The sequence below is a fragment of the Drosophila mojavensis genome, unplaced genomic scaffold (assembly GCF_018153725.1).
Source record: "Drosophila mojavensis isolate 15081-1352.22 unplaced genomic scaffold, ASM1815372v1 contig_36, whole genome shotgun sequence".
Classification (NCBI taxonomy): domain Eukaryota; kingdom Metazoa; phylum Arthropoda; class Insecta; order Diptera; family Drosophilidae; genus Drosophila; species Drosophila mojavensis.
The window spans coordinates 7003319-7016619 of record NW_025318858.1 but is presented as its reverse complement, the minus strand read 5'-3'; the positions used below and the strand labels follow the sequence as shown (position 1 = coordinate 7016619).

General features: G+C 38.6%; 1 protein-coding gene across 2 annotated transcripts in view; it reads left to right on the top strand.

Annotated features, from left to right (window-relative positions):
* LOC6576218 (leucine-rich repeat-containing protein 15) overlaps positions 1-10447 on the top strand; it is a 42392-nt gene extending 31945 nt beyond the window's left edge. For both annotated transcript variants that reach the window (XM_044008550.1, XM_032728446.2), the window contains exons 2-4: positions 5178-6200; positions 6262-6624; positions 10259-10447. In XM_044008550.1, coding sequence (XP_043864485.1) covers positions 5178-6200; positions 6262-6604 — 1366 coding nt within the window. In that variant the 3' untranslated portion in view covers positions 6605-6624; positions 10259-10447. The remainder of the gene's footprint in view (positions 1-5177; positions 6201-6261; positions 6625-10258) is intronic.
* The last annotated feature ends 2854 nt before the right edge of the window (positions 10448-13301 follow it).

Below are 13301 nucleotides of genomic sequence, written 5' to 3'. Positions count from 1 at the left end.
CGTAAACCAGATGTGCAAACATTTGCGAACAAATTTTTCTATGCGCATTGCATTTCATCTCTAAGTCGAGATATCACAGACCCTTTCATGTTGCACCCACAGAAAGTGCCTAAACAGACATGCATACATACATACATCTGTATACATATCTCTATATATCTGTGCATGAATATTCATGCCTTGTTTATGCACATTTGCGTGTCAAGTGAATTGCTCCCAGCCACAGAGCCACAGAGCCACAGAGCCAACCCCCTGCTAACGTTCCATTTCTTTAGCTTTGCTCTCCGTCTCGCTTTTATTTTGCACTCCTTACTGCTGCTGTCGCCGTATGAGCAATGCTTCCCCTAATTCTGATTCCTCGTCTCCGCCAGGACGCATTCAAGTTGTTTACCTTCGCAAATGTGAACGGTGTGACGGGCGCTGTGTGAAAAATGTCTGTTTATACTCACATTTCATTTGAACGTGAGCTTGTTTGTTTGCCAATTTGAAGTGCCAAAATGACTGGAAGTGGGTATATATGCCTGTCCTCGCCTGGCCTGCTTTGGTCTGTCCTGCGCTGCCCTGCGCTGCCCTGCTCTGCTCTGCTCTGAGCAGAGCTGCCATAGATGATGCAGCAGACTTTGATTGCAGTTTATGCTGTGTAGGCAGAAAAAAACCGTCCTATACATATTCATGGTGAGCCAGCAATGATGGCCCTAGATTTGAGTGTTTCGTACAATAAGTGGCAACAAAAAAAGTCTACAAGCAAATATACACATTTTTTCGATATCGAGCAGGGCATTCCAAAAAATTGGTATATCCCTAAGTGGGAAAAAGTCCGATTCAACTGTTAATTCAATTTACGTTTTGAATGATTTTTAACTAGTCGTAAATTGTTTTGTTCGCTTATAAAAGAAAGTAGATGCTGCCTTTGTAGCTTGCAATAAATTGAGCAAATGAGCCTTGATAGTGTCAAAGCAAACAGAACATAAAGCTTTCCACGACGGTGCGGCGGCACATTGTGCGTGGATAATTGAACAGACTAAGCTAAAAGAAATGGCCAGCAAACATCAGTAACAAACAACAACAGCAGCAGCAACAACAACAACAACAACAACAACAAGAACAATCAGAACAACTAATTAAATGCCGCAACCCCCCAAAGTCAAAGTTTGTGAACTCGTTTTCATTACGAGTTAATTTGAATGTAAATGAACACAGAGGGCAAAACAGAGAGCAACGAAACAGAGAACATAACTGGGACAGAGTGGATAAAATGTTTTTGGCTAATGTTTCAATTAAGTAGACAGTGAAAAATTTAATTTTCTTTCATTTGGCAAGCTATGTGGAATGATGGAAATTTGCTGAACAAGAGCCACCCAGGCCGAAACCCCCTAACCTGCCCTACCCTATCATCCTCTTTAAAAGTTGGCGATTCTGTTGCGCGACTGTAGCTTCGGTTGTCCTGGGTGATGTTCACAAGGAATTTCAATGTTCCACTCATAATTTCCATTAATTACATAAAATTAATGCCGTTCAAGTCAGAATCTCAGGCTGTGCGAGTATACCCCGCTCAGTAGCGATTTCTATAATTTGCGACGCACTTTAAAAATAGCTGCAAGTCCATGAAATCATTAAACAGCAACCGCAACGGCAACGGCAACAACAATCAGCCATAGACATTGAACAGCAGCAAACTGTCTGTGCTAATTTCGGACTTCTGATGGCCGGCTAGCTACTGGCTACGGTTACGGCTACGGCAACGGCAACGGCAACGGCTACGGCAATGGCTTCGGCTTCAGCTGCAGCTTCTTTTTATTTTAAGGCGATAAGCAGCCAGTCACTGCCTGTTAAAAACAAAAACAACAAAAGAACTTATCCGCTTTGTAGACACGATCATGATTTAGGTATTCATACACATACCCATACCCATACCCATACCTATACCCATACCCATACCCATAGCAGTGCAAGTTCTTGCAAATACCACTCAGGGGCATTTTGTGCTGGGCAAGCTGCAGCTTCTGCAAGGAGCCACTATGCAAATTTGCTGTTGAAGGCTGTGCAATATGAATGGCCACGCCCATTTCTGTGTGCCCTGACATGAGTGCATGCAACGTAACCAAGGAGCGCAAAATCGAGTCCATATTGCTGCAAAGATATTGATTTACCAATAAAAACTAAATAATAATAGAAACTATACTAAATTAATAATATTAAAAAAAAAAAAAAAGAAAGTAATTTAAATCCAACAGATATGATATACTTGCAAGAGATTTTACCTTTTTGAAATATCCTGATCAATAGAATATAAAGTTTATCCCAACATTCCCATTCGATCGAAATATGTAGGTATATATAGGATATTCTTAAAATTGTCGTCAGCTCATTTGAATATTCACAAAGGTATCTGCTTACACAGCCAAGTTAAAAGGCTTCTTGCTACAGTTTCTAGAATTTCCTCAACTTGGTCTCACAATGATATCATTTTGATGCTTGTCTATAAGTTGCCCGGGCCAATGAAAACAAGAAAACAGCAACACGTGTCCGTTTTAATTAAAATAAATAAATAGGCGGAAACATAGAAGTAAGCCGAATAGAAAGAAAAAACTACCATGCCACGCACTAAACAATCCAAACACCCAGAGCTGAGCGGTGTGGGCGTTGTCCCAGTTCGTGTTGCCATTAACATTACCTATTGCCTACTGCCTATTGCCTATTACCATTTCCATTTCCATTCTCATTCCCATTTCCATTTGCGTTTTCGTTTCCATTTGTTTTCAAAGGCAAATGTCAAAAATTGTACGTACTATTAAATTTCATGCGTCTATTTGATTTGCCACCAAGGGGACGCCGTGGCCAAGCGAGAGGGATACGCTCATGCCCCCTCGGGCAAAGGGTTTGCCAGAGACGCTTTCTCATTGCGTGGGCGCTGCAGGCAACATAATATGTATTGGATGCCTTCTTGTGTCTTCGGCTTGTGCTTGGGCTTGTGCCTATGCTATTTGGTATATTATTTTTGTTATGAAACGTGCGTATTCGAATTTGAAGCGAATTATTATTTGAGCAACGGAGAAGCCCTTTGGGGCAATTTTAGCGCAACTGGAAAAAGTTTCTTGGAAAACCATTGCACAACAACTTAATTTTTCTCTTTCTTTCTTGTATTTTGTGTAGCTACCAATTTGCATGCGGCGTATAATTTACAATAAATAAATCAAATGCAAATCGCATAAATGGAAGACCAGCAGGCCAACCCCATTCCCATTCCCATTCCCATTCCCATTCCCATTCCCATTCCTTGACTATTCCATTAGACGGCCAGACACATTCGCGGCGCTGTGTATGAGTGAGTTATTAGCCGAAGCCAGAGTCCAGGTCTTGCCCTTTTATGAGAGCAGCCCTTTGTCTGGCCAGGATTAAGACCATTTATTTGCTGCTTGTCATGTTGTACGGCAGTCTTACAAAAGTATTTACCATTCGGGCTGCTCTGTATGAAGACCGTTTACCGTTTAAGTCTAGGCAAAAGCTTTTCGAATAAGGCGATTTAACAACGTGGTCCAAGAAATCAAAATCAATGCAGATTTGTGGCACAATCAACTTGAATATGTAGTGGCATGGCTTCCAGCTGCCTTGTCGGGAATCATCCACATTTAAGCCCACTGCATCCATGGCTTGACTTAGCTGCTGCAAACTTGAAACTTAGCTAAACTTTTTTATTTGCCTTTTGACTTAGGAGCAGAGAATAAAGTTCACAGCCGAAAATCAATAACAAGTTTTCCTGTTTCTGTATCGATTAAATATATACTACTAATTTCATATCTGCATATTATATGTATTTTTTGCACGATACAAATGCATCTCCTGTATATGAGAGAACTCAATAATAAAATAGCGTTTAATAATTTATTGTTGCACACACATATGTACATATGTATATGTGCAAGATCGGAAGATGGATGTCCTGCCTTTAAATATAAATGAATATTTTTTTGATTGATTCAATCAAAATGAAGGAAACCGTAGCGAAGATCGCTGGAGCTGGCTCATTCGATGGTACGCGTTTTGGAGTTGAAGTAATCAAGTTTTCTGCATGCCTGTCACGTAATTTATTGATTTAGCTCTTGGGAATACGAAACGGCGATTCAAGGCATCAAAAGAAAATCGTAAAAAATGTTTGCCACCGCGCTGAAGCCTGAAGCCAACACAGCAGTATCAGCGGGAACGAGATGCAGGAAAGTGGCCTGAGTGGCGTGAGTCTGGCTGACTGGCTGGCTGACTGCCTGGCTGTCTGATTGGTGCATGTTGATGTGATCATAAGGCTGGCGGCTGCAAATTCAAATGCATTGGCCAGATCTGCGAGTGCAACTGCGTAAAGGTGGGCAGCCATTTACGCATGAACGCCTCGAACGATTCAACATCGGTGCTGCGTCTTCAACTCCAATTTCAACTCGGACTGGATTGTCTGCCAGCGATTATCGATCGACAGACGCGAATGAAGATAATGGCCGCCTTTTGCCATTTTGCATTTTGCATTTTTGCATTTGTAATGAAACCAAAAACCAGAATGAAATGTAATTTTTGATACCAAGCAGCCATATTCACAGCCAAGCCCCAGCCTCTGCCCCAGCCCCAGCCCCAGCACCAGACAGCAAAAACAAAAACTACGTCCTATGTGATGCGAACTAAACGGCGCATTGAACTTCGCATTTGCACAGAATCCACATCAATGTGAAGAGATAATAACCAAAATGAAGAGGGGCCCAATAAAATGATATAATTATATCACATTGAGAACATTTAAAGTTGCTTCAAAAATTGGCATATAAACATAAATTTGATATTTACATATTTTGGTTTGAATTTTTTTTTTGTGAATTTAATTTATTGACAAACATTAAATATTTTACCAAATACAAAAAAAAAAACAAACATTAAATATTTTAGCTAAAGTAACTCCTATATATATAATATATATAAATACATACTATATAAAAATACATAAAGCAGGTGTTCCAGGTAAGAATATACCTTCGTATATACAATATACATCAAGGCCTGCTCATTTTGACTAGAGAGGAATTATTGGGTTAAGTTTATGGCATATTTAACTCACTTTGAAATTGTAGCTTACCTGTAAAGGCAGGTAAACACATAATAAATACCGAAAATTGAGTTCACCTCTTCCATTGCATTTGTAGCTACCTTCAGTCGATGTCGGAACGCAGCTCGAAAATGTTGATTGCGATTTTGCTGCTAGGCCTTGTCCTGCCTAGCATACAGGACAATGCAACGATATCGGAAGAAGTGCCCGCCATTTATACGACCAAAGATGGTTGCGAATCCATATTGAAGGGAAACAATGAGTGCGAGTGCCAGGATCAGCGCATCAAATGTGGAATGGTTACATTGATCAGCTCCAAGCAGCTGTACAGTGTCAGTTGCAGTATTTTCGATGTGCGCGGCTTTGGTTACTTGCCACCGCTCAAAATCGGACGCATCGGTCGGCTAAGTATCGACAATTGTGCCATACCAAATCCCCAAACCATTCGCAGCCTGATTACGAAGCTGGGCATAACCAACTACACCGAACTGGAGATCTCAAACTATTTTGAGGCTCGCGATGAGCGGGACGAGCTGCTTGAGCAGCATTTTACAAACTATCCAGGACTCAAGAAAATCTCTTTGATTGGCTTTAAGGCTGAGCTGCCAGCGAATTTCTTTGAGAATGTCACAGATATTACGGAGCTCACTTTGAAGGGCCGCAGCGATTTGCCAGCCACCTTGCTGCATCCCCTAACGCAGCTGAAAAGGTTATCGATTGTCGTCAGGAATATGGCCAGCGTGGGCACCGAGATCTTTGCCAAGCAGACGCAGTTGCTCCAGCTCTCCTTGGACTGTTCGCTTAAGAACAGCAGCGTGGACATGTCCTTGCTGAGCTCCAAGGAGCTGTGGCACATGACAAAGCTGCGCGGCTTCGAGCTGCACAATTGCGGAGATAATGTGCCAGCCGAACTATTTTGGAAATCGGAAAATCTATCCTACATTGGCATACGCAGCAACATCAGCTATCTCGGCAGAGACTTTCTTAAGTCCCAGAAGCAACTGCTAATGCTGCACTTGGAGCGCAACAACATCGCCAGATTGCCCGATGAACTGTTCAGTCACTCGCCCATGCTGCTGGAAATTCACTTGGCTCATAACAATTTGGATCGAATACAAGGGTAAGTCGCAATTCGCTTAGAAACCCTGCTGTATTACCTTAATATACTCTCCATATGCCAGGGGTCTGTTCAACAAGCTTAAGAACTTGCTGGTATTAAATCTGGAGCACAATCCAATTACAACTGTCGCGTCCAATGCGTTTTCTGCAGTCTCCACTGCTCGCATTTATATCGGAGATCTCTTCAAGCAGATCAACAATGCAGATTGGGCGCGCTCTACCAATGCCACACTGTGTGAGGAGGAATTCATCAATGGCGTTTGTCTATATTGCAAGCGTGATGAGTATCTGGATCACTTTTCTGCCAAGGAAACATGCAACAAGCCCAACGACCCCGGAAAACTGATCGAGGTGCTCAATCGAAAGATATTCGAGCATCGCCTACATCGCCTACACATGCCTTAAAATCATTTTCAATTACAAAAGTGAGTAGGTAAATTATTTATAATAATATAGTATAAGAGAGTCCAAAAATAGTGAGAAATATTTAGATCATTTAAATGTAATTTACACGTCTCAGCTTTTGAATTATACGTAAACAATTGGGGCAGTTTGAGTGTAGGGTATCATCACAACACAACAAACCCGACTACAAATGTTTTTAAAGAGTAGCTTCGGCAGACTGCCGTCAGTTCAATGTCCTATTTTTATTGGTTTCCGCATACAAAATTTTTACTTATATAAATCATGAACAAAAACAATTTATCTTCGGTTTGTTGGCAAGGGATGCTCCTGATGAAATATACAAAACTTTGCGTTTGTTCATCTGTTCTTGTTTTATTAATGGAAGCAGGCGCAACATGTTAAATCTAATATGCCCAACATTATTTGTTTCCTTTGGAGCAAACACTGTAAGTTTGACTCCCAACTTTCTACTCTGAGGATGGGGTAATTTATGCAGCCTGACCGAACTGCACTGGGCAACAAAACGACAAATTGAAGCCTTCAGATTAAGTAGGACATGTCACGCAAAAGCTACATCATTTAAAGTCTTAGCGATCGATACAAGGTCAACAGAAAATTCGCGTAAAACAAATAAAAAGTTCTCCTTTAATCTAGCTAACACTTTTCGGATATTTTAAAGCATTAATTATTAACAATTAACGAAAAATATACAACAAACAAATATCATCAAAACCCTTGTGCGCATGCATTGCATAATATGCTTAGCATTGAGTCAGATTTTAGTGCGCATTAATGCATGCCATAACTCATCGGCCTAACGTGCTCTTTCTGGGATTCCACACTTTCAGTTGTCGTCGCTTGGCTCTAATCTCATCTTGCTGTTTTAGGTGCCACTAATGAAACGCGGCAACCTGACATCGCCACCACCATATGTTACAGCAAAAGCATTTAATGCGATTGTTGTTGTTGTCGTTGTTGTTTTTGCAGTCGTTGTTGCATATGCAACGTCCATCGGGATATTCCTCTTTGCGACAAACATAATTTGTTGTGGGACATGTTGGAATGACACTGATAGCAGCTCCATGCGATACGCTAATGTTGACCGACTAGAGTTGCTTCCATGTTGAATTTTAAATACCGAAAATGAAACAAGGGAGAAAGGTAGAGAGAGAGAGAGAGAGAAAGAGAGGAAGAGGCAGAGGACAATATATGCTCTATATATCGGCAGGTGGTTTTAGAACATGCATAAAGAGATTCCTCCCAAGGATGGGGCTTATCATACTCTTTTGCTTTTCATTTAGCAATAGTAAATATAATTATCCTAATTTTAATAATTTATAGCAATTCTACTTCTCTATGCAAGAGCCTGTTAATGAGAACCTCTGCCCACGTATAGAAACTGTAACTTAAAGCATTAATGCTACACTACAGGGTATTTAAAGTGCAGGCCCTGTCGCCTAGTTCACTTAAATCTTAAATTGCCTTTATTTTGGTTTTATCGGGTTTAATTCCAATCCCAGTATTCTAAGCCAACAAACAGACCGTACAAATGTCAGACGACTCGTGCTTGTTCCGAAACGTAGCTATGCACCAGTATCCCAGTATCTGGCGGACTTATTTCAAAGCAGTACCCAGTGAATGAACAGCGAGGCTTTATAAGCTGCGCTGCTCTGCGCTGCGCTGTGCTTGTGCTGCGTTTATCGCTTTGTAGAGGGCAGACGACAACCAACGGCAGCAGCAGCCAGGAACAAACAAAACCAAAAAACACAAACGCCGTATATGAAATTTATGGCCATCAACGTTCATTTTGAAGCGGGCCAACTACGACTGTTGGCCAACGCGGCGTGGAGTGTGAATGAGGACGAGGATTCTGTCGACGATTCTCGTGTTGGCTGTCTCTACTCGTATAGCTAGCCAGTGGCTGGCATAGCATTTGTAATGCCTAAATGCTTTGGCGAATTGATTTTTGGTGTAAACGATGTGCAATTTTAATGGATTGTGCTGCCAGATAAGAAACTCATGCAAAAGCCAGCCTGTCCGTCTGTCCGTCTGTCTGTCTGTCTGGCTGTCTCTCTGTGCCTTCCACTTTGGCTTGAACTGGCCGCCACTCGGCCACTTCGTATTTCATGCTGTTTAATTGAATTTGTTTTGATTAGTTGTACCCCTGCATTGCTCATCTGGATGAGAAGCCTTCTACAAATACGAACTAAAGGTGTTCGGCATGCAAATTGACATTGAGGAAATTTAAAGTCGCCCGGCTGCTATACGAAGTATTTTTGTTTCATTCGCGGTCACGAGAATTTTCATTAAAATATATATATATATATATATATATTTATATATATACGTAACGTCACGATGTTAACCTTTTTGCCCTAAGGCTGCTTGCCGACAAATTGACATTGTTCATATTCACAATATGGGCGTGAAAAAAATGCAAGCCAGAACCCTGACAAAAAAAAATGAAATGTCAATTTAAATATTTTCAAATATTTTAACAAGGCATGCGAGGAAGCCGTGCTAATTTATCAAAAACTCAACCCAAGTGTGCGAAATACAAATTTTTTACATTTTTACGCTAGCGGCAGAAAAAAAAATATTTATAAAAGGTGCAAAACTTTTTTAATTAATTAAGCGTCCTTACGAGCTGCAATTTTCACAGCATGAAAACAAAAATGAGAAATATTCCGAGCATACCAAAAAGCAGAGCAATTATTCGGTGACTAGGATTAGTTAGTTCATTGTCTGTTAGCTCAAAAAAAAAAAAAAAAAAAGGAAAAACTCAAGTACGGCAGTCAATTGGAATACGAAACAACAATGAAATTGCAATGTTCTGCAGTCTGGCTTAAGTGAGAATAGGTTTTCAGGGCTCAACAACCGATATGCAGGCAAATTGCTGCAGTTAACTTGTTGATTTCGAACAAACTAGTCTACACTCAAATTGTTTGTTTTGTTTGTTTTTTTTTTTTTTTTTTTTTTTTTAGTAGCCAAGGAATTATAGGATAATAATCATTTTTAAATTTAGTGAATGCAATGTGAAAACAAAAATATTATTACATTCATCTCTTTTGGTGCTTCATTGCAATTCAAATCAGCATCCTAATCCACAAGAGCCAAACTGAAAATTTGTAAACTGGTGTAGCCCATAATTGTGCATCTACCAGAGAGCCTTGCAATTTCGATTGTTTGTCCGTAAAAGTCAATTTGTGAGCTGACGCAGAGGTTGTGTGCATTTCAATTAGAATAAGATTGACAGCCAAGTGCGGGGTAGGCCAAGTGCAGAACAATGAACGTTGGCTGGACTCCAATGGCAACTCCACTGGCACTGTGCGATAAGGCTAAGCGCCCACCCAAGACAAATGCACTTGGCTTGTGGTTTTTCGAATTTAATTGAATTTAATTGATATGTTTTTGTGTGAGGGGCAAACACAATCCGTCAGATGGCTTATGCAACGTGAGAACGCTTGTCATGGTATTTCAGACTTAAACGTTTAAATGGAAACTTTAAACTTGAGTTTTCATTGACTAAGGATAAATAGAAAAAATTTGATTGATTAGCTAAGATTAATAAACAAATTATTACTAATTTGAATGTATTCAACGCTATATATTTATTTTTCGCTCTACTAATTTATTAATCTTTTTATTTTTCAGCTCCAAAATAAGGCAGATATATGAACCTTTTACCGATTATATAATTATTAAGGGTATTTTTACATAAGTTTATTTACAATAATTACAATGTCTTTGAATGAATCCTATACATATACTACAACAAAATATGACAGACTTACGAACATGTATAACAGATAAACATTTCCAATAAAAATCTATGAAAAATTATTTTAAGCTCTGAGTACGTTTAATATCTTGTAAATTTCAGCTGCGAGCTATAAACTCATATCACAAGCATAAAATGACTAAAAGTACACATAACATAATTGCAAGTGCTATACAATTGAATTCCGGGCATACTGAAATGTGTAACATATGTTAGAAACGGTGTTAACCCCATACGTGTAGATATGCATTTATAGGCGCAAACACACAGTCTACTCAGTCTGTATACTACTATAAATCAACACAGACCATTTCCTATGACTGTATGAAACTAATATTTGCCAATATGCCAAAACAAAACAAAACAAAACAACTAACATAAAATCACAATAAAATAAAACAAAGCAGAGAAAGGCCAGGCTAGCATTCAAAAGGGGAAGAAGAATCTTTTCTCACATCACTCACTCATTTTGGGGATGGAATTGCATGGAATGGAATGGACAATCGTTGGGGCAATGCTGAAAGCTTTTTCGTAGTCACCATTATACCTTTGTCTTCTCTGCTCTGCTGCGCTGCGCTGCGCTCTGCTCTGCTGTGCTGTGCTGTGTTTACATGCTGATTTTTTGGCACGCGATATCCTTTTTGTTGCTCCGCTGTTTGCCATCAAAATGGTCCTGTTTTCTTTTTTATTGTGTGTTGGGTTGTTTGCTTCACGTAGCCGAAGAATTCCCTGACACCTTTGTTTGCACTCTGGCAGCAGTATGGCAGGCTTTTAAAGGTCTTCTCTATGAGTATGCTTCGAAATTGTTTCTATTGCATTGTTCGCTAAACAAAAGACTCGCTTCAAATAATAACACTATTCGATTTGCTTTAGTTTTATTTATTAGCTACTCGCATTAGTGAACTATAGACGGCGTTCTGCACATATTATTTTATTGTCTGAATCGGAGAAGTTTCTATGAAATTCAGGTAAAATACTTGGTTGATAAATATTTGCAATCATTGATTTTTGATTATTTTCCTCAGAAAAGTGGAGTCAAAATTTAATTCTTTCGCTTGAAATATTATTAATATATATTGAGTAGTTATGGCTGTTTAATTTTATACCCAAGTACACATATATATATATATATATATATATATATATATATTAATATTTCCCCTTTGGGTCAACTTGCAAAACGAGAACGACAAACCGAGCATGAAAAGAGCAAATTGAAGTAATACAAACTCACGTTTCAAATATACAATGCTGATGTGACGAGATTCCCACATCGTAGCTAATGCACACATTAGCCAAACATAAAGCACCTAAGCTTGAACAATTAAAAATGCTTGAATGCATTTAATTATTTTCGCTGATTGTTGTTGCAACTGTGACGATCTAATCAAAAATGCAATCCCAAAATATTTGGTGGAGAATAATTAAAATTATTGAACCGAGCTAAATGAACGAGTCAATAAATAGAACAAAACATTAGAATAACAAATTTCAAATGAATCAAATTCAAACAATTCTAGTTTTTGAAAGGGTTATTAATTATTCATTACAGCAAATAATAATGAAAAATTTTTAAAGTTAATTAATACGATAGTACTTAATAGGCAATGCAAAAACTCATAAATATTGTATCAAAATTATGTTGAAAAAATTATATGCCAGTCTGTAATTTACATTTACAAGAAGTAAATAGTTTCTTCATCTAAACAATCCACGAAAGTGAAACTAAATCTCTAGAAAATAATTTTCCACTCATTGGCAAGTTTGTAAAAACATTAGATCGTCAACAAATCTCACTACATTTGAGACATGTCAATTAAATGTGTTAATTGAAACATTAGAGCAAAACAAAAACTTTTGCCTAATTTATATGTAAATTTACTAAAAGAATTTACAAGAGAAAAAAACGTATTTTTGCTTGGGCCGTGAAGGAATACTTCATTTGGTGCTCGGTCCCGTCATGCTAACGAAAATTCCAAGGACAGCAGCCAGCCACCCCAAATGTCTTGCAGACAGACAGACAGACAGCTCATAAAAACGTAGCCATTAAGACGTTTTAATTCTTGATTTTGCACCCCACTAAAAGCTGAGCCAGCAATGCGCTCCAACCGCAACTGAGACCAGCTTCAGCCCAGAAGTTTGTGACCTACACTCTGTCACTTTTCGTGCTTAATGCTATTGTAAGTTCATTTTGTATACCCTTCAAAAATGTATGGAAAATACCTTAATAAGCTTGGCATATACAATATATAATATAATTTAGGTTAATATATGTTAAAAAGAAGAAAATAAAAGTTGTAATAAACTCAATTAATAATTAAATGTAATGAATCACTTAATTTAATTTTGTCCTATTTTAGAAGAGCATACGCAATTCGGTGCGACGTAATTTCTTTTTCTTATTTTAATTTTTTTCATTTTTATGCTGTTGAGGCTCATTAGATTTGCAAAATGTTTTGGGGCTATTTCTTATGGTTACTCTGGGGTCATTATTGTTATTAGATTCTTGTTGTTGGGTTGGTCAAAAAGCAATTGGATTAAAATGAAATTGTATTTCAATCCATTATATTATGACTGTAATTTATATTTATTATACAATTTTATGCTACATTACAGACGAGTTATTGATATAACAGAACTGAATTTATGCAAAATGTAAGAATGTCACTGAACGAAAACGAAAATAAACAAAGCTTTCACAGACACACACACACACGCACACGCACACATACACGCAGACAATATTGTGAAAACATCCGCTTGGAAAAATTCTCATTTATATTCTCATTTGAGGTCTCGGACAGTCGCATGTGTCAGGGTGTGGTATAGTGGGTGGCGGCCAACACTTAACAAACAAATTTTGACAGCAATTAGAGAGCAGAGTATGGTGTCGCTATTGCTGCGTTTTTTAATATA